At 40.2% G+C, this 24,897-nt stretch overlaps 1 protein-coding gene across 1 annotated transcript in view; it reads left to right on the top strand.

The window, feature by feature from the left end:
• FAT4 (FAT atypical cadherin 4) overlaps positions 1-23,501 on the top strand; it is a 228,565-nt gene extending 205,064 nt beyond the window's left edge. The window contains exons 13-17 of the mRNA XM_083174229.1: positions 1,969-2,148; positions 5,215-5,339; positions 6,535-6,746; positions 15,488-15,749; positions 18,847-23,501. Of these exons, the coding sequence (XP_083030355.1) occupies positions 1,969-2,148; positions 5,215-5,339; positions 6,535-6,746; positions 15,488-15,749; positions 18,847-20,705 (2,638 nt within the window). The 3' untranslated portion in view covers positions 20,706-23,501. The remainder of the gene's footprint in view (positions 1-1,968; positions 2,149-5,214; positions 5,340-6,534; positions 6,747-15,487; positions 15,750-18,846) is intronic.
• Positions 23,502-24,897: the final 1,396 nt, after the last annotated feature.

Raw genomic sequence — 24,897 nt, 5'->3', positions numbered from 1 at the left:
AATTTTACAACATTTACAGTATGTGCAGTTTAGCAGGGACAACAATATAATTGATTACTGTATTTAAAGAGTTCATATCCTGGGGTTTAGATATTACATCTTAAAAAACTTGATCTGCCTGTTAAGTTGTTAAGTGAAGACGTCATCTACCTGCTGTCCCATATATGCTGTAAAATTCTACTATGTTTCACAATATGTTCCCTATAGGCAAAGCTACTTTTAATAAGGATATATTTTCAAGACATGCTGGCCCCAATTTCCTATTAGATCGCACTCCATAAAATGTGTGACTATATTACTTATTTATTTCAATGAACTGTAGAGACCCCTACTATTTCAGTAGGTGTCTTGCTTAACAGAGTTCCAGGTATTAACCATGGGACATTAAAGTTATCCTGTCACTTCATATTGTCATAAAATCAGTGTGCTTTATGTGCATGTAAACATCTTTGTGCCTCCAGTTGCTGAACACAGTGTGTGTGTGTGTGTGTGTGTGTGTGTGTGTGTGTGTGTGTGTGTGTGTGTATATATATATATATATATATATATATATATATAATATATATAAACACACACAAATAGACCAAATGCGCAAAGTCCCACAAGGATTAATTTGATTGTCCGTTTTTTTTTATAGTGTAGTGCAGCTCTTACTCCAATGTTGGACAGGGGTTAAACATTATAGGTTCAGCACAAATCACCACAGTAGTTTATAAAGCGGATCCCAGGCGGCCAAAACATGTAAGCATGATCGGCTTCAGACTGTAGGTGCAGGCAGCTCATGGGAATGGACAGATCAAAAGACAGTACTGGAAACCACACCTCTATATCTAGCTCTATAAAAAAAATTCAACTCGCAGATAATATGTGAAAAAATATTTTCATGTACTAACAAAAATTTTAATAAAATGCACATTTGCACAAGCTCACTACATCTTCTAAGAATCATATATTAGCAAATAGACTTAGGAGGGTATGCAATGTTTCCCGTTATTTCCGTTCTTCTGGAATAATGGGATTAGTATTGAATCCAAACAGTTTTCATCCGGGAAACAGCCAGGATTTGTGTCTGCAGATCTTTAAAAAGCCGAAAACTGCATTGCGGAAACGGACACTAAATTTTCGAATTAGCAGCTGTTTACGCAGAAATAGACGTGGATTTTCGTATAAAAATGAAAAACATTGAACGAATGGAATGCAAGTTCCATCTATTCTGTGAAAAAATGGGTGCAATTTTTCCATATTTCCTTGAATCGGCAACATTGAATAACCCCCTAAGAATCATCTCGTAGACTCAACCTTATGGGGTCTAAAGTTGTTTAAATGCAAAAATAATTATAATAAAATGATGTTTAATTGTAGATTGGGAAACTTTAAGTACACTTAATTAAAATGCATTCAGGAGATATTGAAAATAAAAACGTCTACAGTAAGTATGAGGAAGTCATTGTGAAATATTACTAAGGGGGGCACTTATAAAATCCTGCTGACAGAAGAAATGTACGATGCAATAAACCTTACATGATATTGTATGTTCTTAACATATAATCTTTGGTTACTTCCCATAGTAAGTGACATCAACATCAGTTTTCTGCCCATGATAACTCAACAAACATAAAACTTTTTCAACTTAGCAACTGCTGTGATTTATTAAAGAGTCACATAAATCATGTGACTCTTATTGAGTATCAAATGATAGCGGTCTTCTCATCCATATTTTATTAATTATTTTATAACGTACAGTATTAGCCATATTTCCTGTTATCCACCTTCACTTTTATTATGCTATGCTCACAATACATAATATACTAGAAGCATAAGAAACTATATGCAAATAATATTAAAGCATGTGTTATAAGTATACATATCTTCTGTTCTGTCTAGACAAAAAAAAGGTGATTTATGTTATGATCATCATTGCTTTAAAAAAGTAATTTGCTGTGCAATAATTCTTCTTTCTTGGAACAGGACACTGGATGTTCAGCCAAACAGAATAACAGTAGGAGGTATCAGATCCCTGGAACCAATACTACAAAGAAGGAGACAAGTACAAAGCCATGACTTTGTAGGTTGTATAATGGAATTTGCAGTGAACGGGCGTCCTCTAGAACCCAGCCAAGCTTTGTCAGCACAAGGAATCCTAGATCGGTATGTTTTAGTGACCAAGAAATATGATAACATAATTTCACAGTTGTTTATTTCTAATGTTTTATTGTAATTGTTTTACATTGCAATGGTATATGGTTACTTTGATCAGGCGTATTGACATTTATGCGTTGTTAAGGGATATATCATTTACAAAGTACATTATACATTTAAGTGTAAACATATCTTTGAATAGGATATACTGTAATAATTATATTTATGATTTAAAAGTTGTAAAAAAAAAGTCTATATTTCTTGTACTTTATTATTGGAATCAGGAAGTTGTGTTTTTGTATAGCTTCTTAACGTCCAGCACATAGTAGCTACCTATGGGGCATGGCATCTCTAGTCTATTTTCCTCCATTTCCCAAGCAGGTGAGATTGTGAGGGTTTCTTTAATCACTCAATTATATCTTTTGGATCGGGTCACTAATTATTCCAAATGTTACCAACCCTCAAGTCATGATATGTTAGGATCTGACTTAACTAGGGTGATGCAGATGGTGCCTTGCATACTGTTCCTTTGTCTTGCAAGCGCTCTGTCTGCATCTACTGTACTTTGATTGGTGCCGGCCAACCGGTGAAGCACTGAACACTGTAGACATCAGAATGGAGAGCATGTCTGAGTCTACCCTCCATGTGTTATTCCTAGCCTCATCTTCTCCTGCAGGACTTATGGGAATAGGAGGTGGCTGCAGACTGCTGGTTGTATGGATACATGGACATCATGTAATCGGAACAAAGATGCTCTGGGGAGGGAGTGGGGATGGCAATAAACAGAGCCCACCCATTTCTCATACACTGTAGGAGCTTTACCTGGCATAATGTCTATAAGGGCCATTACCTGGAATACTGTCTATAAGGGGCTCCATAAGAGGATCTACCTCGTGTAACGTTTATACAGTGCTCTACCTGGCTTAATAAGTATAATCGGCTATTTCCTGGTGTAATGTGTATAAGGGGTACTACTGAGTGGTTTAATTTAAATAATGGACTCTAATGTGGAAATGTGGGGTGTAATGTCAAATGGTACTATTCTGTTGCCATGCACCTTCCCCATGAAGCCATGCCCCTATAATTTTGGTGCATGCCTCCACCAAATCTCTTGTCTAGTTATAGTTCTGGTTAGGATTGCTTGAGGTATTTGACAAAAATTCCATAGTAAGGTTGACTGAGTGAAGGGGCAAGATATTTCGCCAGGTGAGACCAAACTATGGGCCTAAGCATGATTCTGAGTTGGTCGCAATGTGCCAATTGGCAATCTGATCAATTATTGAATGACTGCGCATGCGTAATACTCGCAATCCCCTCACAATTTGACTGACAGGAAGTTGGCGTTTGGGGGTTGAATTCTTCAGTTTTTCTGTGATTGTCTGAAAAAACACATGCATGCCCAGGCATTTTAAGGGTGGATCTGTGACGTCAGCACCAGCCTTGATCAGCCTGTCTCTGGCACAGAGTTGTGGAAGGGTCAGACTTACATTTGCACAAAATGGAAAAATCATTTGATGGTTCGTGAATTGCTGATGAATGTGTGACAGGATAGCAAATAGCGATATTTTCGCAATTCACTTACAGATTTGCACTGGGTGGGTATACACTCTGTCTGGGTGGCAGCTAACTACTCGCAGTCATCTGCAAATTCGCAGATGAGCGATCAGGTCTGACTCAGGCCCTATGTTAGGAGAACATTATAATAGATCAGTATATCTGCAAAACCAAATATTTGAAATAATTAAGTCCTTAAAAAAAATCTTTGAATATATTATGATTGTAATGATAATTACTGGTAGTAGTCACAAAATGCAAATAGCAAAATAAAGTAAATTATTTTCACACTGGGGCACCAAGCATGGTTTGTATGCATATGGCATTGTATAAACTATATCTGGAATTATGCAAGAGGGGTTACGCACTATTCTTGCACAAGAAGTTGATTTATAGTAGTAGAAAATACTGTCTCAGGTATTGTTTCAGAATGTCCCATAAATGCTTTGTTTGGCCCAGATCCTGTTACTGAAATGGCCATGACATATGGATAACCTCAGTTTCATGCTCATTAAACCATTGGGTGGCCACACATGTTCAGTGGATGGAGGCATTGTCATCCTGGCAGACACCCCTCCCATTAGGAGACAAATGATTCTGCATGGGGTGAAAATAATCACTCTGTAACATTAACTGGAAAAGGAACCAGCTAGGAAAATGCTTTCCACAACACTAAGGAACCACCAGAATCCACACTGCTGGGAATAAGCACTCAGCGCAGTAGTGTTAGTGAGGTTTAGGTACAGTAGTCTGTTGCCTGTGCTACAGCATTTACAACACTGAAGTCTCAAAAGTGATTGCTAAATGTAATGAGTAGTTTCTTCTGTACGGCCAGGCTACTGTATCCTGCTCTGTGGGTTTCAGTCAGATTGTATTGGGTAAAACTGGCTGTACCAATTTAAATTGAAATAATGTTTTCTAAATCATCCTTATATATATATATATATGTATTTGCTGTATACGCTATCTTGTGTGTTCAAACTGAAATCTATATTGCAGTGTAAAAATAAAGCAGTCAGTATTTACCGTGCACAGAAACATAATAAGTCACCCAAATCTTAAGGTGTCCACACATGGCTAGATATCTTATCCAATCCACTATGTACCCAATTTCCTTTAAATCCAGAACACCCCTGATCATGCCCACACATAGAACGATTGAGTAAGCAATCAGAGGGTTTACTGAATCGTTCTGTGTGGCCATGATCAGGGGTGTTCAGGGCCTGCCCCTCTGCCCACATCCGCAGTCAAGCACCCCCACCGTGGCACCAAAGTCACCCTCTGCTGCTGGCAGAAAAAGTGGGAGGCCGGCAGTGGACAGGAGGTTTCAAATGTATGGGGTGGTCGCTGATTCATTTGAATAGAGTGGCCACAGAGAAGCAGACCTTTACAAGATGGTGCAACATGAAATCACAGTCATCTTTACCTAATTTTGAAATCATATAAGATAACCAAAAAAGGCATTGTACATATGTTATGTTTATGAAATACACATTAAATTACTTTGCTTTTTTTGTATAGGTGTCCAAGATTAGAAGGAGCCTGCACTACATCTTCTTGCCAAAATGGTGGAACCTGTGCTGATAATTGGTCTTGGCAGCAGTGTACCTGTAAAGATGGCTTTACTGGAAAGCACTGTGAAAAGTGTATGTTAAGTTTTACGTTGCTATATAATAATCTGACTTCACTAGAAAAATAGCTAAGTGCTCACAATATAAAGTCATGTGTTTTATAGGCTGGTTTTATGTGGTTCTTGTTTTAAGTGTTATCATGCACACTACAGGTGTTGCTACTCATTTTCCTGGTTTGGAGCTGATTTTATACATCAGTGGTATAGTTATTAAATGATGTTACTTTTCTGGGTCATTCAAATGGAAAAAATATAACCCTAAAGTCCACTGTTTTAGACAAGGTTTACTTTTGAGCTTTACCTATTTCTCAAATTCACATTAACATACCTGTTTTGAAGCAAATTGTTTGTGCTGATTGTGAACATTGATTAAAGATTTATTAAACCTTCTAAAGAGGACAGGTGGAGTTGTTGCCCTCAATACATGACATGACTTGTATGATTACCCTACCTTCCACTTACCAACTGAGAAGATATCTAAATATTATATCATACTAGGGACTCGCACCAGCTTTGCATTGGAGCAATTTTAAATTTACATGTACTACAACCTTATTCATCTTCTCACTCGGCTTAATGATAATACAATATTAAAATGTTAATAAAAGAGCTCTTCAAAAAGAGATGTTTTGATGCTACAACAGATGCATTTACTATGGGCAAGTCCCATGTATACTCTCACACCAGCTGACTACGCATGTGCTTTTGATCGTCCCTATGTTCAAACAGCCATTTTTTTTCATTTACTTGTTTTGCTAAAATCATTATTGCCTGACTCCCGTTTGTCAAAGATTAATCTCCATGCTACTTCTGATCAGCAGCCAACAGCCTTGGGGAGGGAACAAAGGTGCTGTAGGGGTGGTGGTCAAGGCAGAGATACAGATAGGTATGGAGGAAAGGGGGTCCTAGGAGCATATGGATATGTGGTCAGAGGAAGACATGGGGAGGAAGAGGCCAGAGGTATACATGGGGAGGTAGGTCAGAGGTACACTTGGGAGGCTCAGAGGCACAGCTGTAGAGATGGTGGTCAGAGGCACTCATGGCAATGGAGGCAGAGGAAAATATAACAATGGGAGATGATAGGTGCACATAAATTGTTTTAGAAGTAATTTTTTTATTTCATGGCTTCTAACATCTTCCTTATTTATGCCTCTTTACCAGTTTGAGATTATTAAACATTCATTTGATCTTATGTTTTATTAATTTCTTAGATATAACTGCAGACACTGCCTTATCTCTTGAAGGCAGAGGTTATTTGGAATATACTATAAGTCAAACCAAGAAACGGGAATATCTTTTAAGACACCGCAGTGGCGACTCAGACAACATATATGTTAACCACTTGGAGATAAAATTTCGAACAAGAAGTGAAAACGGCATTTTACTTCAAATACATGAAAGCAGCAACTATACTATTGTAAAGGTATGTATCTTTTTTAATAGGTATTTTAGTTAAAAAGGGTTAGTTTAAACCGATTTAGTATCCTGTAAAGAAAAGGGTCAGCATTTTATTTTAGCTTTGTGTTACCATTGGCCATTGTCAATAGGAATGTTCTGTATTGTTCATAGTACATTTCTGATCATTCAGAAAATCCATTTATTTAATGCGGGAATTGAAGATTATTAGTCATGTTTTAAAAAATGTAAGTACAGTATGTTAAAATGTAAGTACAGTATGTAAATATGAGCAGTTGGTTGGTGGTTCATATTATGAAACACAGTTCCAACATATAAATGCATATAATACATTAATTACCACTAACTATATTGTTGTTCTAGGTGTGCTTGAGAATTACACATTAACAAAGTTCTTAATCCACTCTATGACAATAATATGATATGTGGATGCATTCCACTGCATATATTCAACCAATAATCACATACAGTGTGCCCATGACATATATTGGTGCTGCCTTTTAGGGTGGAGTGAAAAATCATACATTTTCACTTTTTTAGAAATCAAAAATTCTTGGGTGTGCAAAAGTTGTTGCTCCATGTACCTAACATTGCCTCAAAATTTCATCAACATCTGATGTCATTTTGAGGTGGCACAGGGTGTTTAAACTTTTAAAAAGGTATAACATTTCTTTTTTTTCTCATTTCTGTGAATATCATTATTTGAATAAGCTTCGGTATTAAAAATGTTAAGACTGATACTACAGTGCTCTTAAATAAAAATAACCTCCCAAACTGATTCACTTGAGGTGCAACAAAACCATAAAATATACTGTTTTGAGCATTAAAATTGGTTATTCGGTTTTAACACAGACATTTTGGGGAGTATTCAATGCAATGGCGAGCGCATGGCAGCGAATCCTGTTTTTGATTCGCAGTGCGCTCGCCATGATTTTTAGCTCCCCTGCAATTCGCCGCCAGCCGCCAGCCCTGACTATTCAATGCGTCAGGGGCTCGCTGCCCCTGACGGCGAAAAATATCCTCAGTGACGAATGGGATGGGAGGGACTGGTGTCGCGGCGGGGGAGCGCACTGATGCAGGCGGGAGCCTCCGCACAGCTTGGGGACAGGTCCAGCTGCAGCAGAGCCTCCGGCTCCAGCAGTCCCAGCGCTGACATCACCGTGCTGTGGCTGCCGGAGCCAGAGGTCTGCTACTGCTGGAGCCGTCCCTGTCATCTAATGTCCCCCACATATCTCTCCCCCCTCCCATCCCCTCACCTCCCTCCCCTCACCTCACCCCCAGCAGAAGGGCTTGCAGGGTGCTGCTGGATGTTGGAACTTGGCACTGGCAGCTGCAGTGACAGAGGACACTGAGGTGGGACAGGGAAGCAGAGGTGCAACTTCTCAGAATGGGCAGTTACCCCCATCCCGACACGGCAAGTGACATAAGGACGCCCCCCAACACAGCTGACACCGGGTCACTCACCTGCCGTTCTCAGTCGGCGGCACCCGGACGGTGGGCGGCGGTGCCTGGTCTGCCATTCCTACGGGGACGCGAGCACTCATCTGCAGGGAGAGAAGCAGCAGCAGCAACGGCGGCTTCCGGATACAGGAGGCGGCGGCAGCTCACGGAAATCCTGCTGATGGTGTACACGGCGGCGGGATGCGGCATCCCTTGTAGCTAGCCTACGTGCTGGAATAATCACACGTCCCTCAGCTGTGTGGCACATTCCGCGTACACCCCAGTGCCCCACACACAACGAGCCCATGCATAATTGTGTTTTATATGAAATACATAACAGGGCATTATGGGACAACTTATTACTGAAACAGTGGTGCAGCAGGTGGCTACGCGCCAAATGGGGGAGTGAGCAGGTATGCCCTAGGGTAGGGATGGCCATCGACTATCGCTGTTCCCAAAACATCGATGGTTGGGACCTAGTGCTCGATGTTTTGGGCATCGATAGTGGATGGTTGAATAGTTTCATGCCATCGATGGATGGCTTCCGATGGCAAAAGTTGTGGGCGCACTGTGTGCGCAGTGTCATTGCGTCCAGCGGCATCGCTGCGGGCGGCCCACCCCGCCGGAAGGTGCGCGTATGCGCAAAAGAAACTTAAAAACTGGATTGATGGCTAACCTTTCTTCTGCGCATGCGTGCGGATCCTGGCTAAGCGATGGCAGGAACCATCGATGGTGTGAGATAGAATGGTTTATAGCCATCGATGGCTCCTGCTCTAGAAGCCATCTATGGCAACCATCGATGGGGGATGTGCCGATGGCCATCCCTACCCTAGGGTTGCCAACTCTGAAATGAAGAACAAGCAACCGTAAAGTGAAAAACAAGCCCAAACCAATCCTAAAAAGCCCCCCCAAAAAGCTACTGCCAAAATGGAGCAAAGCTTCCCTGGGGTGAAGGTACAAGGACTAGTGGGGTCTATTCATTATCATTAATTTTACTAAAATTGTAGTTTCACTCCCACTGCTTATCAGTAGTTTCACTTCCACTGCATGGCAGGTTTAGTGTTTTTAGTGCTCCCTGCAGAGCCCGCCGATGCTGGCTCCTCGAAGCCACCGTAGGGTCTGCGACGCATACACATACAGTGGCAAACGCCGGATTTTCATGGGAGGGGTTTTCATATATACATACTATGGTGCCCATACACGGTGTGTTTTGGACTCGATTGCATCGCATCTAGTTCAAAACGCATGCAATGGCCTAAAGCACCATGCACTTTGAACTAGATGTGATGCAATCTAGTTCGCATACGCCATGTCCCTTATCGCCCGCGATTACTGGGACCTAAAAGTTGGGAGGTATTGCGTGGGGGATGCAACACTCACCCAGGAACAGAGCTGTCCAGCCATTGTCAGTGGGCCAGTCGGCTACGCACCAGGCGAGTATGATCTGTGGGGGCTGGCGTAGCTGAGGGCCTACAGCATAGGCAGAGGCATGCTCCATCGTTAATCAATAAGGGTCATTGATAGGTTTCACCTTCCTCATCAGCAGGGATGCAGCAGACTGCCCTCTCCCCATTAGGTGCACACTATTTGCCAGGCTGGCTAGGAGAGCCCACTCAGACTCTATACAGGTGTGCAGGAAGCGCTGCAACATATGGCGTGATGCCAACAATGTTTTTTATTCCTGTACACATTCCAGCCTGCCAGGGCCGGTGCTAGGCATCGGAGCGCCCCAGGCAGGGAGGAGGGGGGCGCCCCGGCACTCAATCACTTACCCACTCCAGGGGGGCCGTCTGCCGGGTCCAGCTATGCGGCGCATATCCCCCGCATATCTCTTCCCCCCCCCCGTCCCCTAACCTCCCTCCCCTCACCTCACTCCCAGCAAAGCAGCACACGTGTCCCAACTGTGGGGTGTCCGGACACTAGTGGGGGTGAAGAAGGGCTTGCGGGGTGCTACTGGGGTCGGAGCCGCTGCACTCACTGGTCCCGATCGTGCCTATGTAATGATCGGGACCAGTGTGCAGTGAATATATGAATATTAATGAGCAGCTCCGGCTCCCGGCCCCCTGCTGGCGAATGTGTAAAAAAAAATATATATATATTGTTTAAAAAATATATATATATATATTAATAATATATTCATGTGCTGCAAGTATATGAATCAAAATAGCATGCCCTTTCATAGAAAAAAAAATCTGATTTTTTAACACCAAAAAAAAAATTAAAAACGCTTTAATTTAAAAGATCACATTACAGTTCACCTAAAAAAGATGACGAATGCTAAACAGAGAATCATGGCGAAAATCAATGGAGAAAGCAGTTCTCCATTTGAGCATTGAATACACTGTCGGCGAATTCCACTAAAAACCCCATTGAAAATCACAGGCGAATTGTGGAGAATAATTTACGGCGAATCGGCAGACATTCACTGTTCATTTGTGGCGAATTGCCTCCATTGAATATGGCGAATTGTTTTTTCTAACAGAAAATTCGCCGTTAACCCAGCGAATTGCCAGATTCACTGAAAAAAACGGCGAATCTGAGGCATTGAATACTGGCCTTTGTCTAGCATATAATTTTTTTTTTTTTTTTTTTATGTAAACTGGTGTTCTGTTCCAATTGCTCAATAGAAGGAAATTATTCGGTATAAAAAATGGCGGGCAAAACCCAACCTGCAACTCATTCCAGAGATGTATGTAATGCCTGTCCCCTATTTGGCTTTGGAGCGCCATTTAACATGAATGTTTTACCCACTTACGAGGATGTTAGTATACAGTATTTGTGCAGTCAATATGATATTAAAATTAGTGGTCAATTAGTTCACAAACTGAATTCAAAGCACCATCTTCAGGGGAAACTGAGAGATTAGTCCCAATAGAATGTGAAGGAACAAATGTGAACGAAAATGGCATTATACAAAAGCTGTAAACTGACAAGAAGCCTCTCCACTGGTTTGTGTGTCTTCTTCATTTAAATGAGCTTCTTCTAAGACACTTATTAATCCACAAATGGAGTGACACATGGGCCAAATTATTTTGCTGGTCCCATTGAAAAAGCTTTAAAAGATTGTGCTTTACCTGTTGTTAAGTTTGAACCAATTGAAGGAAATCCAATTCCCAATATCAATTTAAAACAGTTGAGTTGAGACCAGAAATACCTCTATAAAATTGTTGAGGTTACTTCTGGCAAGTGTACTCAAGACTTGGCTAATCTTCGACCAGGTCACATGTCCCATTTAAGGTGGCTGACAACTGCATGTCGGATAATTCGCTTGTTTATTAGTACTGATGACCGAGCAGAAAATCTGGTAGTTCTAACCAATTATATAGTAAAAACCAGTTTGGTTTGAAATAAAAAACGCTGCCATAATTTTGGAATGGACTCCGACATCTGTGGAAATTGATTTACTTCAGCAGATACCTTCCTGTAAGTCTGAAAAAAGTTGTTGATCCTGTGATGCATAGAAATGCATTTTTCCCGTATCCCGAAAATATGTTGCAAGCTATGCTAACTGAAACAGTTTTTCACTGAATCCCAAATATTAGAAAGGAGAACAAAGTTTTGAAGCAAATCAGAAAATTCAAGGTACCCGAGCTGTACTGTCATGAGTGATACAAAAGTGATGATTATGAACCCAGGCGCGGACACAGAGGGGAGCGAAGTGGCCGATTGGCCCCCCTAGGAAGTCTATATCTGCCCCTGAAAGTCTGCACAGCACACAAGTTTAAAGGTGGCCCGGAGCAGCCAGCCCCAGCCCCATGCAGAGTGTCAGCCAGGGAGCCGCAGCACATCAGCGCTCGGCTGGGTGTCAGCCAAACAACTGCAGCACACAAGTTCCTGGGAGTCCGGGGCGGCCAGTGAGTGTCAGTGGCTGGGTGTCAGCTAGACAGCCGCAGCACATAAACTCCCGGAGACCCGGAGCATCCAGCCCTGTGTGACGAGTGTCAGCAAGCCTTTCATCACCGGGAGGCTGACTGTTGTGCTCAGTGTGTTGTATGGGGGGGCATCTCTGGGATCTGTGCATAGCTCTGGTTAAGTGCAACTGTTCTGAAAGTTGTGGGTCAGGAAGCAGTCAGGATTTTGAAGGGGAGGAGTCAGACTGTATGGGGGAGGAGCAAAATTAAACTGTAAAACGCCCCCCCCCCCCCTAGAAGAAAAGTCTGGATCGGCCCCTGTATGAACCGCCCTTAACACGATCGATCAGCCGAGAAAACATTGAGAGCTGTATCACCGACAATGAGCTACTGACATTACCCAGATTTTTGTGTCACACGGAAGCTGTAGAACCCAAAAGAGATGGATATATTAGAACCAGGTTCTTCCTTATATGTATTCAATTCTCTCAAGTTTTAGCTGTCTTGTGGCACCAAAAAAGATTTTATAAATAATCATCCATATTTTACAATTTGTACTTTTACTAGCACTTTTAGCACCCAAGCAATATGAAGTTTGAGATGACTTAGGTATGACATCTCCATAATGAATATACTTTTTATCTTTAGGACCATTGTGCCACCTGAAGATATGAATTGATCAAAAATCAATTTTTGAAATTTGGAGTAAATATGGAGTAAATACACAAAATGTAACAACTTTCACATGCCCAAGTTATTCGATATCTTGAAAACAAATTTTTCACTCCACCCTACTGTCTATAGCCAGCTGCCCTTTTCACCACATAAAATATATTTATTACTAAAAGCAAAGTCGTGTCCATATCAGTAATTGGAAAAGGTTCTCTAATCGGCTGCAGATAAAACATTTTCTTCCCTTTTGTCTACTTTCCCTTCCTCCTGCCTGTTTGATCTAACTTACACTTTGCTACTTTTAATCATTTGTGACAATTGAAAGCATGAAAAGTCTTTACTGATCATGTATTAATCCTCAGATAATTCCATATCTGATTTTAACAAGTAGAACATAATCTTTTTTTTTATTTGTTTAAAGATGGCAAACCAGTTACAGACATCTAAACGTGTTTTAAGCCAGTAAAGTGTCCCTATCTTCCTCCCTATAGTATAAGAAAGCACAACTCTCCAGAAGTTACCTTTCCCTAAAGAGAACCTGATAAAGTTTAGTCCCTGGCCGTGGCTCAATCAAGGTTGTCATAATTCTAGATGAGTGCAGCGGTAATGTTGGCAATTCACTTTATTGGACAAAACACGAGCCAAAAGTTTCTTTGATTTTTGGGATGTTTCCCAATACATATATCTATATATATATTTATATTTTAGCTCAGTATAAAGAAGCCTCTTAGTCCAAAAATCCCTCGGTTTCATTTGTTCTCACTTTCCATGATATCATCTGATAAGTAAAATGATTTAGGTATAACATATAAATGCTAAAAAACAATGAAAGTTCAGTTAGGGGTAGACTGCATATTTTATCTCTCCATTATGCTAAGAATTAAGTAAATTATTATTAGTAGAAGTAGTAGTAGTAATACTTGTTGCTTTACAAGGGGTCTGCAGCACTTTATAAAGTACATAAACACAAACTGTATGAACAAAACAAGAAAAACATGATTTATAGGCTTTTACCCAAGACCTACACTAGGTATGGGACATTTGTGACTTTTCTAAGAAAAATAAATTGCCATTATGACTTATAACTATTTATGTCTATAATGCTTTATAGAACTGTTATAGGTCCATGGGCCACTCTCCCCTAATACACAGAAAAAGGTGCTAACCCCTGCACATGAGTGATCTTCTCTTGCTTCAGGTATTATGGCCATTCCCCGCTCCCACATGATTTCAGAATGGGAGTATGCCTACTCTTTGGTACTGTCTGGGAAACTCCTGAATTATAGGCTGGCCTTCACAGAATTCTGGAAGAACAGGGATCCCTCCTGGATCCTGCCCATTTGCTTAGTGGTGTAGACAGGGCTTAATGACATGAATTACTGCAAATCATGTCATCAGTATGACAGCAAGCCATAATGACATGAAACAAGATATCAGTTCCCTAGCACATGCCATGTGGACCTTATTGATTATTTATTACCAGTTATTTATATAGCGTTACTGCTAGCCACTCCCACTGTTAGAGAGTCATACATACATTCCTTCATTCAGTTTCTTGTATAGCACACACATATTCCACAGTGCTATACAGAGAATAGTTGAACATTCACATCAGTCCCTGCTCCAGTGGCGCTTACAATCTATATTCCCTACCACATGTACATGCACACACACAGACATTCTAGGGTAAATTTTTGTTGAGAGCCAATTTACCTAACAGTATATTTTTGGATTGTGGGAGGAAACTGGAGTACCCAGAGGAAACCCACGCAAGTACGGGGAGAATATACAAACTCCGCACAGTTGGGGACATGGTGGGCTTCTATCTATCTGTCTATTTATCTATATACATATATGTATCTATCTATGTATGTATGTATATATATATATATATATATATATATATATATATATATATATATATATATCCACTAGTAAGCCCGCTTGAAGCAAAAGCTTCGAAAGCTAGTCTGCTACCTTCTGTGTTTGTGCATGTGTGAGAAAGAGATGTAGTTTCACTCTCTAGCAGTAGATGGAAGTATTTCAGAGACTCACGAACACTAGATATATGTTATATAATTGATTAAAATGTCAGTTATATCTCTTTTTAACTCAATGTATATTATATATGCATTTATTTATCATGTTGCTCTTGGTCATAAATAATTTGACTTCGATAAATGGAAATAAATTTGTTATTCCAGAAATGTTTTTATTGCTCTAGAGTTTAACAGATTATATTTTTACTAGGTGAAATAGAACATTATCAGCTCAAATACAATGTGTTTTTTCTCTGACTGATATAGAATGTGCAGCAGACCAATTGCAGTGGAAACACAGTAGACCAATTAAAGTCTGTTTTAGTTCTAGAAGGTGAATATAAAATACTTAGAAATAGTTATGAGAACTCATAAATCCCTACAGCTCTTTAGTCACACATTTATATTGCCAGGTTGAATATGTATTTACCTAAAGTTGAAGTGGGGTTTTGTGACTTAGTGTTAAAGGTTTTTTTGAAAACATGGGTTTAATTGGAGTAGGTATGTGGTGCCAGTCGTAATTGCCTTACTTAGCCACACTTAATTTGAATTTAACTTGGGAAAAGTTCTAAGCTAAATATAGTAATACAAATTATTTTTCCAGACACAATGTACCCAATTCTTTATGTCACAATTCAGTAGTTAATGTGACCAAAACGAACAACTTGTTGAGAGGAAAAATAAACAAAAAGTTAATAGTTGAGTAGGTGGTGTAATGTGTTAATGCTTTATGTTCCCCATTGTAGGTTAAGAATGGAAAACTTCACTACACATCTGATGCAGGTGTTGCAGGAAAAGTGGAGAGAACTATCCCAGAAATGTACATCGCTGATGGGCGTTGGCACACCCTTCTGATGGAAAAGAATGGATCTACTACCGCTATGTCTGTGGATAAAACCTACAACCGAGATATTCATCATGTAACACAAGACTTTGGAGGTCTTAATGTTCTTACTCTTCAACTTGGAGGCTTTCCACCTGGGCAGACATCTCAAAGCAACCAAAATGGTACAACTTTTGTAGATTTTGCAGGTCACTGTCTAAATTATTAGTAAACTATAAATTGCTAGGTTTTTTATGTTTGTAATTGTTTTATTGTGTGCAAGACAAATACATGACATATGAATGTATAGCTGTTCATATAATATTATGTTAAATATCCATGCCTTTCCTGGTAACTCTGACTGCTCAGTTTATGCACTGGGGTAATGAAGCGACATTGCCCTAGTAACTCATGTCTGATCAATCCCATTCACTCCTCAATGCCGGTGTCAAACTCTTTTATCTCAATGTGTTATTGACTCTTGCAGTAACAATGGAGATACACAAAGAACGTTGTGTATCTCCGATTGAAGTAAATAGTTCTCTTGCTCTGAAGGTAGCCTTAGGTTCAGATCTGGGTTTTTTCCCACATCTGATGTGACCTTTAAACAAACAAAATGAAAGTACTGTAGCAATCAAATAGACATTTTTGTAAGAAAAGAAGTACAAATTAAAAACCTAACATAATCTGGGCATATATAAGTGCTAAATGAATACCTTGTGGTAGCTCATTTTGCTTTTATTAGCTTTTTGAACAAGTCACTGTCAGCTTCATACACCTTGGCTTCGCAGTTCTGTCCGCCTGTTTCCTATGAAAAAGGTCAAGGTCCATCAAATTGTAGTTTTCTATGTTCAGCCCTCTTTATGCCATTCCACAACTGGAATGAAGGTCTGTGCTCTGACTGGGCCAATTCAAAACTACTATTCAAGACTATGATCTTCCTTTTCTAAACGTGTTTGTTAATATGGATGTGTTTTTGATACCATGTTGGAATGGATATTCATCCTAATGAGGCAGTAGATTTTGTACTAAAATATCTGGATATTGAAAACTGTTTAATGTGCCCATTATACTGATTAGTCCCAGCTGAAGAAAAGTTGGCCCAACTTTTTGGTCCCACAAGTTCAGCAGACCTTTTCTCACATGGTTTTGGTAGATTGAATCTATTTGGTTTGGAATTATTACACAGTAAAGCTGTTCTTTTTTTGGCACACTACCCCTAGACTAAATATGCCTCCAGCATTGCATTGCCTTAGTTTTGCTATTTGGCCATGCTGAAACTGATGCAATGCATGCTGGGATGTGTAGTTCATCAACAGCTGGAGGGACGCTTTTTGCCCACCCCTGGAATAGATGAAAGCGTTGTCATGGAGTGACCAGTTCCTGTCAGAAATTGCTGCAACTCATTTAATATTGCCTTAGGCCTCTTGGAAGGCTCCCTGATGACTTGTCCTGTCATCAACTTTGGGGGAATATCCTGATTTTGGCTCATTGATGATAGTCTTCACAGTGTTGCCTGGTGCATTTTAAGCATTTCTAATTATTTTATACCACTCTCCTTACTCGAGGTTTTGGTATTTCACTTAATTCTAAACATCTCTCATTCTCTCTCTCTCTCTCTCTCTCTCTCTATATATATATATATATATATATATATATATATATATATATATATATATATATATAGGGGTAGTGATCAGGCGGCACTCACGGATTTGATGCAAACGTGAAAAGGTTATTTATTCATCCAACATGTTTCAGGCGTGTAGCCCGTCCTCAGGGATAAATAACGGTGACACTACAACACTCATATGTTACAACAAGTGAATAACTCCCTCACCTTGGCCTGCCAGCGCCGCCCCTCTTACCTGTGCTCTCCAGGTTGTGTCCCCGCTTCCGCTCCCCTCCAGCGTGTAGTCGCCCGTGTTCTGCCATTGGGGAGGCTGTACTTCCGCCCAGCGCTACAACACTAAGAGTGTTGTAGTGTCACTGTTATTTATCCCTGAGGACGGGCTACACGCCCGAAACATGTTGGATGAATAAATAACCTTTTCACGTTTGCATCAAATCCGTGAGTGTCGCCTGATCACTACCCCTATACCAGGACCTGCAAGTCCAACTGAAAGGCACCAGGTCAGTACCATCAGCATCATCCACCTGGGAGTGCCGGCTCACACTGAGTATATATATATATATATATATATATATATATATATACCATATATACTCCAGTATAAGCCTACTTTTTCAGAAAAAAATTTTATGCTGAAAATCCCCCCTCGGCTTATACTTGAGTATACCAGGACCTGCAAGTCCAACTGGAAGGCACCAGGTCAGTACCATCAGCATCATCCACCTGGGAGTGCCGGCTCACACTGAGTATATATATATATATATATATATATATATATATATATATATATATACCATATATACTCGAGTATAAGCCTACTTTTTCAGAACATTTTTTATGCTGAAAATCCCCCCTCGGCTTATACTTGAGTGAGGGTCCCACTTGAGTCAATAAGTTTTCCCAGTATTTTGTTATAAAATTAGGTGCCTCGGCTTATGATCGGGTCGACTTATACTCGAGTATATACGTGTGTATATATATATATATATATATATATATATATATATTTTTTTTTTTACTTGAATTGTTTTAGTTCTAATGTCATACTTTAAAGGAGGAAAATGTCTTACACAATTTATCTTGATTTCAGGCTTTCCAAGAAGGTTGTGTAGGCTTTTTATATCAACTGTACAATTTTTAACTGCCACTTTTTTCTTTTAGTAATTTATCCTATGCTTTTTTTTATATTTTAATATTTCCTGCAGTGTTCTCTACTGAACCCTTCCCTGATAGATGTAACAGGTTTTCCCAGCTGCCTTTCTTGAGGGCTGTTCTGCTCCCACATTGCACTTCCATCCTCTTATCTGTAATCTCTAACTTCACTATGAAAGACAACTCAGCTGCAGTCATATAATAGTACACAAATCTAGAATGTCTTTTTTTCCAGTTTGTATATTTATATTGTATTATATTATAACTGGAAGTATTTATTATTTCTTGTTCTTCTAATGTTACTCTGAATTCAGTAGGTTTAGAGAGGTGCAGACATTCCAATTCTTACACATCAGATCAGAATGACAAGTTTCAAAAATATAATCTATATGGGATAAGTTTAATTTTAAGATATATATTGTAAAGATTGTACAAGAAAGCTGCAAAAGGTTTAATTACATGTTAACTAATTTTTTATATTTATATTTTTCTTTTAGGTTTTGATGGCTGTATAGCCTATTTGAAGTACAACCGGGAAAATCTTCCTTTCAGTGGAAAACACGACATGGTTCACATAACCAAGTCAGATACATCTGCTAAACTGGGATGCAGAGGTCCTAATATCTGTGCCAGTAACCCTTGTTGGGGTGACTTGATGTGCATTAATCAGTGGCATGCATACACCTGTGTACCACCTGGGGACTGTTCCTCAAGCCCTTGCCAAAATGGAGGGAGTTGTGAACCTCAATCGCAATCTGGATTTACCTGCATCTGTCCAGAGACACACACCGGGAAGCTCTGTGAAACTGTTATAGCATGTCTTGGTGTTATATGCCCCCAGGGGAACATTTGCAAGAGTGGATTGCATGGGGGGCACATATGTACTCTGAGCACACTAACAGAAAATCTATCACTTCCACTTTGGGCTGTCCCGGCAATTGTTGGGAGCTGTGCTACAATTCTTGCTATACTGGTACTTAGTTTGATCTTGTGTAATCAATGTAGAGGAAGAAAAAATAAAGTGCCAAAAGAAGAGAAAAAACCTAAAGAAAAGAAGAAAAAAGGAAGTGAAAATGTTGCCTTTGATGATCCTGACAATATCCCACCATATGGGGATGACATGACTATCAGAAAACAACCAGAGGGAAACCCTAAACCAGATATTATTGAAAGGGAAAACCCATATCTAATATATGATGAAACGGACATACCCCACAGCTCAGAAATAATACCCAGTGCTCCTTTGGCCATGCCAGACACTGAAATAGAGCACTATGACATTGACAATGCCAGCAGTATAGCTCCTTCTGATGCTGATATTATACAGCACTATAAGCAGTTCCGGAGCCACACTCCTAAATTCTCAATTCAAAGACACAGTCCTCTTGGCTTTGCAAGACAATCTCCACTGCCTTTGGGAGCAAGCAGTTTAACATATCAACCATCTTACAGTCAAGGGCTTCGAACTGCTACACTTGGCCATTCTGGTTGTCCACCACCTAACCCTTTATCTCGTCACAGTCCAGCACCGTTTTCAAAGTCATCAACATTTTACAGAAGTAGTCCAGCACGGGAACTCCATCTTTCATCCTTGGAAATGCATAATGATGTTTGCCAGCCTGGTATGTTTAACTATGCAACCCGATTGGGAAGAAGAAGCAAAAGTCCTCAGACCATGGCAGGTCATAACTCCAGACCAGGAAGTCGGCTTAAGCAACCTATAGGACAAATGCCTATGGAGAGTGGACCCCCTGTTGGTCTTTCAATTGAAGAAGTTGAAAGACTTAATACCCCCAGACCAAGAAATCCAAGCATCTGTAGTGCCGACCATGGTAGATCATCATCTGAGGAGGACTGTCAGAGGCCTCTATCAAGAGTAAGAAATCCAGCAGATGGAATTCCAGCTCCAGAGTCATCTTCTGATAGTGATTCACATGAATCATTTACATGCTCTGAAATGGAGTATGATAGAGACAAACCAATTGTGTATACATCAAGAATGCCAAAATTAACTCAAGTTAATGAGTCAGATGCAGATGATGAAGATAATTATGGTGCTAGACTAAAGCCCAGGAGATATCCAGGACGCAGAGGTGAAGGTGGGCCTTCAGGAGCCCAAACATCAACAGCCACTCTACCGGCTGAAAATACATTACCCATGAAGTTAACTCAGCAAGCTGGTAATTTCAACTGGGACAATCTGTTGAACTGGGGTCCAGGTTTTGGGCATTATGTAGATGTTTTTAAAGATTTGGCATCACTTCCAGAAATTACAGCAGCAAATCTAAACGAGGAATCGAAAATGAGTTCATCTAAAACAGTTTCCAGAGATGGAGAAGCAGAACAATATGTTTAGAGGAGACTTTTCTGGATTATCAAAATTCAAAAGCTTATGACAGTCAAACATTATATGTTTGTTTACAACAAAATGTCTCCATTTTAAGAACAGGCCAGTGAACGTCCATAATTTAAGGAGGCAATTTTTAAAATAATAATCTTATTGCTGCTGGAAGAGACATATTTAAAACAACTGTGTTCAATATTAAATTTACCTGCATGCAATACACTTCACAGCCTAATTTCCAGCATGCACAATTTTAAGTAGATGTCCTACTTTAAACTGGTTCATAATTTTATGACGTTATAGTTTGTACTTTTCAATTAATTGTGTAAGCCAGATGTAGTATGATAATTTTGGAATAAATGCTCTGAAGATATGGGGATGTTTGAAAGTTGGGTGCATTCTCTAAAAGAACTACTAGAGTATCTAGACCTTAACCTCACATACTGTATGTTATATAGATAAATTCTGTACAAGGGCACAAACATTTTGGTAACTTGGAAAAGATAAATGACAATAAAAAGGGACAGTAGCAAGTTTAGCACCTTAGGATTGTCTTAACATTGTTTTTTTTAATAAAAAAAAAGGAAAAGAAAATATATTTCCATGATGCATTTCAAAATTGCAATTACTACTTTGTCAAAGATTTATTTTTGTAAGGACATTTCCAAGCTGGTAAAACCTTGATTATAGATTTTACTGAAATCCTTACACAGATATTTGAAACATCACACTTGTGAACTTTGTACTGTGGAATATTTGTTTTTATAAGTGCTTTTATCTGACCTATGTTTTTGATATTGATATTTTCCAACGCTGTATAGTTTTCTTACTTTCAGGGAAAGCAAGAAAATGCTTTTCTGTAAAATCTGTTACTTGTGTAACATTCATATTTTTAAAATTTTGATACAATTGTAACAAATCAATATGCATTTTTCCTTGTAAATGTCAATAATAAAATTAAAATATTTATTTAAAATATTGTGCTTGCAAGGTAAGTTGTATTTCAATTCACTGTTTCACTGTATATGGAGTACTCTGACAGATGCATTCATATTAAAATGTATTATGGAAAAGTTAAACATTAAAGGTCTGATTCTGAGTCGCAAGCAAGTCTGGATCCGTTCGTATCTAGGGATTTATTTATTTTTTTGCAAACTGTGCATGCATTGGGTTCTCCAAAAGTATCTTTAAGTACTTACTGTACAAGTGATTCTGCCCATAAGCATCTCAGCCTTTGTGACCACTAAGTGGGTGTTGCTGGGTGGCAGCACGGCATTTGAAATTTGCTGTTGGTGTGTTGTGGGCATATAGTTAGAAATAAGACCTATTCTGAGTCATGCGTATGCAGTCCACACCAAATTCAATTGCATCTCCTCACCTAGCATAGACTGGGTATAATTGCCAAGGATAGCGACGACTACTGCTTTTGCAGTCGCATAGATGCATCGTGACAAGAATAAAGGCATGAATTGCATTAGCTTTCCGTTCACAGTAGATACCAACAATTGCATTTGCATTACTTTCGATTCAGAATCAGGCTCAAGTGCAATAAGATAAAAGTCACTTAGAAAAAAAGTCATACACTATGAATCAAAAGGTTTAGAACACCCCAATTGTATCTGTTTTTACTTCCATTCAAGCAATAAAAGTACTGTGAATAAATACTGAATATACAGTAGGGGTTTAGTTAGACCTGATCGCAACCCTGCAATTTGGCAAAGCTGGCAATTATCGATCTACTGCACATGACTATGGATCCTAGTGCACATGCGCAAGGCCATTCAGCGAAAATAGAAAAATCATTACATGGTGATTGAGTTGCAAATGGATTTGTAGCCAAATGCCGACCGGTATTGTGATTTTTTAAAGCCATTCGCAGACTTCCACAGGGCTTGTTTTCAATGAGTGGCGGCTATCCGATCGCAGGGCTCTATATTTTTGCAGAGCAGTGGTCATGTCTGAATAACCCCCATGCAAAGGTAAGTGGTAAACTGCTAGAGGTTAGAGAGTTTAGTTTAACAAAAAAATTAAAATGTTGTGAAGGTTAAGTGTTATAAAGAAAATAATTTTTTAGAGAACAAGAAATGGGTTAAGAACTTACATCCAGGGGTGTTCTTTCCTCCTGGGGCTTGCACTTCAACCTTGGATGAAGTGCAAGCCTCAGGAAGAAAGAACACCCCTTCATACAGATACTGCTGCCAGAGATTCCCCGAGCACGGCAACCACGAGGCAATCTGCGGACAAACACCGAAGGTGCTGATCATGCAAGTTTGAAGGTAGGAAAAGGATAGGGAAAAGCCTCCAATCAAAACCGCAAGTTCCAACACTGGTGCGCTAAAAAGATGCCCAAAAGGGCTGTAAACAAATTTATTTTTATTTTTAGTGTTTTTTATTTTATTTCATTATTTCATTCATTCTCTCTTATTCTCTTAATCATTCCTGTATCTCTCTTTGTATGTACATTAACCCCCTTAACTTCCCAGTGCTATGTTATCCTTTGCTTAGGAAAGTAAAGTTGGGTACAAACTACACAATGGAGGTCATTCTCATTGACTCGCAAAGCTGAGAAATTCACAGCTTTGTGGGCCATCTAAATGCCACCCGCATGAATGCCTGCCCGCCGCCAGCACGCAGATTACACCCTCATGCATGTGAAAGGATGTTTTGCATAATCATCCATTCGCAGCTTGCCTGCGGAGCAGAAATCATTCGATGGTCGCCGACCATTAAATGTTCTCTCAAGCGCTCACAGATCTAAGCCAGTCTATGCTGACCTAGATCTGCAGCACCCCTGTACGGAAATAGGGCACGCAGCTGACATCCAGTGACATCCCGCCCCCCCCCCGGCACCTGGGTCACTGGCAAATTACCATGGGAACGTCCATCTTTTTTGCTGGGCATTCCCATGGGCGCAACCCATGTCTGCCCCCCGTCAGCAATGCTGCGTTGTGAACGAGCCGGTGAATTAAGAATTTGATGCGCCTGTTCACACAAAGCAGCTGCACATGCTCATGCACAACATCGCTCCCCTGTGCAAACACGCAAGGGAACAAAACAACCTGAAGTAGGGCCAATGTGTGTACCCAGAGGTATGAATAGCGACTAGATGCAGTGGGGGTCTGCAGCCATGAAGTAAAGATGGGGAGGCGTTAATTATTTCCTTTATCATCTGTACAGGCAGGATGATGGAGGACATTATTAACTACCCACGGGAATGTGCATAGTTAATGATATCATTATTGTCTAGCGAGTACGCACCTTAAAGTCCCATACACACTAAGCAGGCATCTGCAAATTCATACACACTTACCAATGTCTGCTCTGAGGTGAGTGATGGTGGGGGGACCGATGTCCGTGCTGCAGCTGCAGGATGGCTGTCGTTAATGATGACCTCTCTTGACCGGACATGCTTTGACAAGGAAGGGGTTCATTAACGATGCGATGGAGTGCGCAACGTTAATGACAGGGAGCATACACAGTAGACACCTCTGATCTTTGTATCCTGGTCCCTGTATGCTGTAGAATGTATTTGTGTCAGTGCACCCTTAAAATGTGTGTGTGTGTAGTTGTGCCCCTGGTCCCTATACAATATATGTGTGTCAGTGTGATCCTGGTCTCTCTACAACATATGTGTATTTGTCAGCGTGCCCCTGGTCCCAGTATAATATATATGTTTGTGTGTGTGCTCCTGATCCCTGTACAATATATATGTTTGTGTGTGTGCCCCTAGTACCTGTACAATATATATATGTTTGTGTGTGTGTCCCTGGTCCCTGTACAATACATGTGTGCCACTGTAGAATATATGTGTATTTGTCAGTGTATCCCTGATCCCCATACAACATGTGTTTATTTTTCAGCGTGCCCCAGGTCCCTGTACAATATATATGTGTGTATCAGTGTGCCACATTGTGGGAAGATGGAGCCCCCCCCCCACTCACACACATACAGTACACTACAGCAAAGTCTTTCCCAGCTTGGCCAACTCTCAGCAGTACCCTGATTCAACACTATTATAAATATAAGCGGTGGGGCATAATGTACTGAAGTGCCCATCCTCATGACCTGTGGCTGTGCTGTAGACAGGTAGAGCTTACTCTGCCTCTCTCTTTCTCTCTCTCTCCTGGTCAATCTCTCTCTCTCTTTTGCCATATTCTCTCTCTCCTTGGGCGAGATGCTGCAAACAAAAAATGCGGGGCTTCGC

Source organism: Crinia signifera, chromosome 1, assembly GCF_055691185.1.
Source record: "Crinia signifera chromosome 1, ASM5569118v1, whole genome shotgun sequence".
NCBI lineage: Eukaryota > Metazoa > Chordata > Amphibia > Anura > Myobatrachidae > Crinia > Crinia signifera.
Note: the sequence above shows the minus strand (reverse complement) of the source record. Positions and strands in the feature narration are given on the sequence as shown.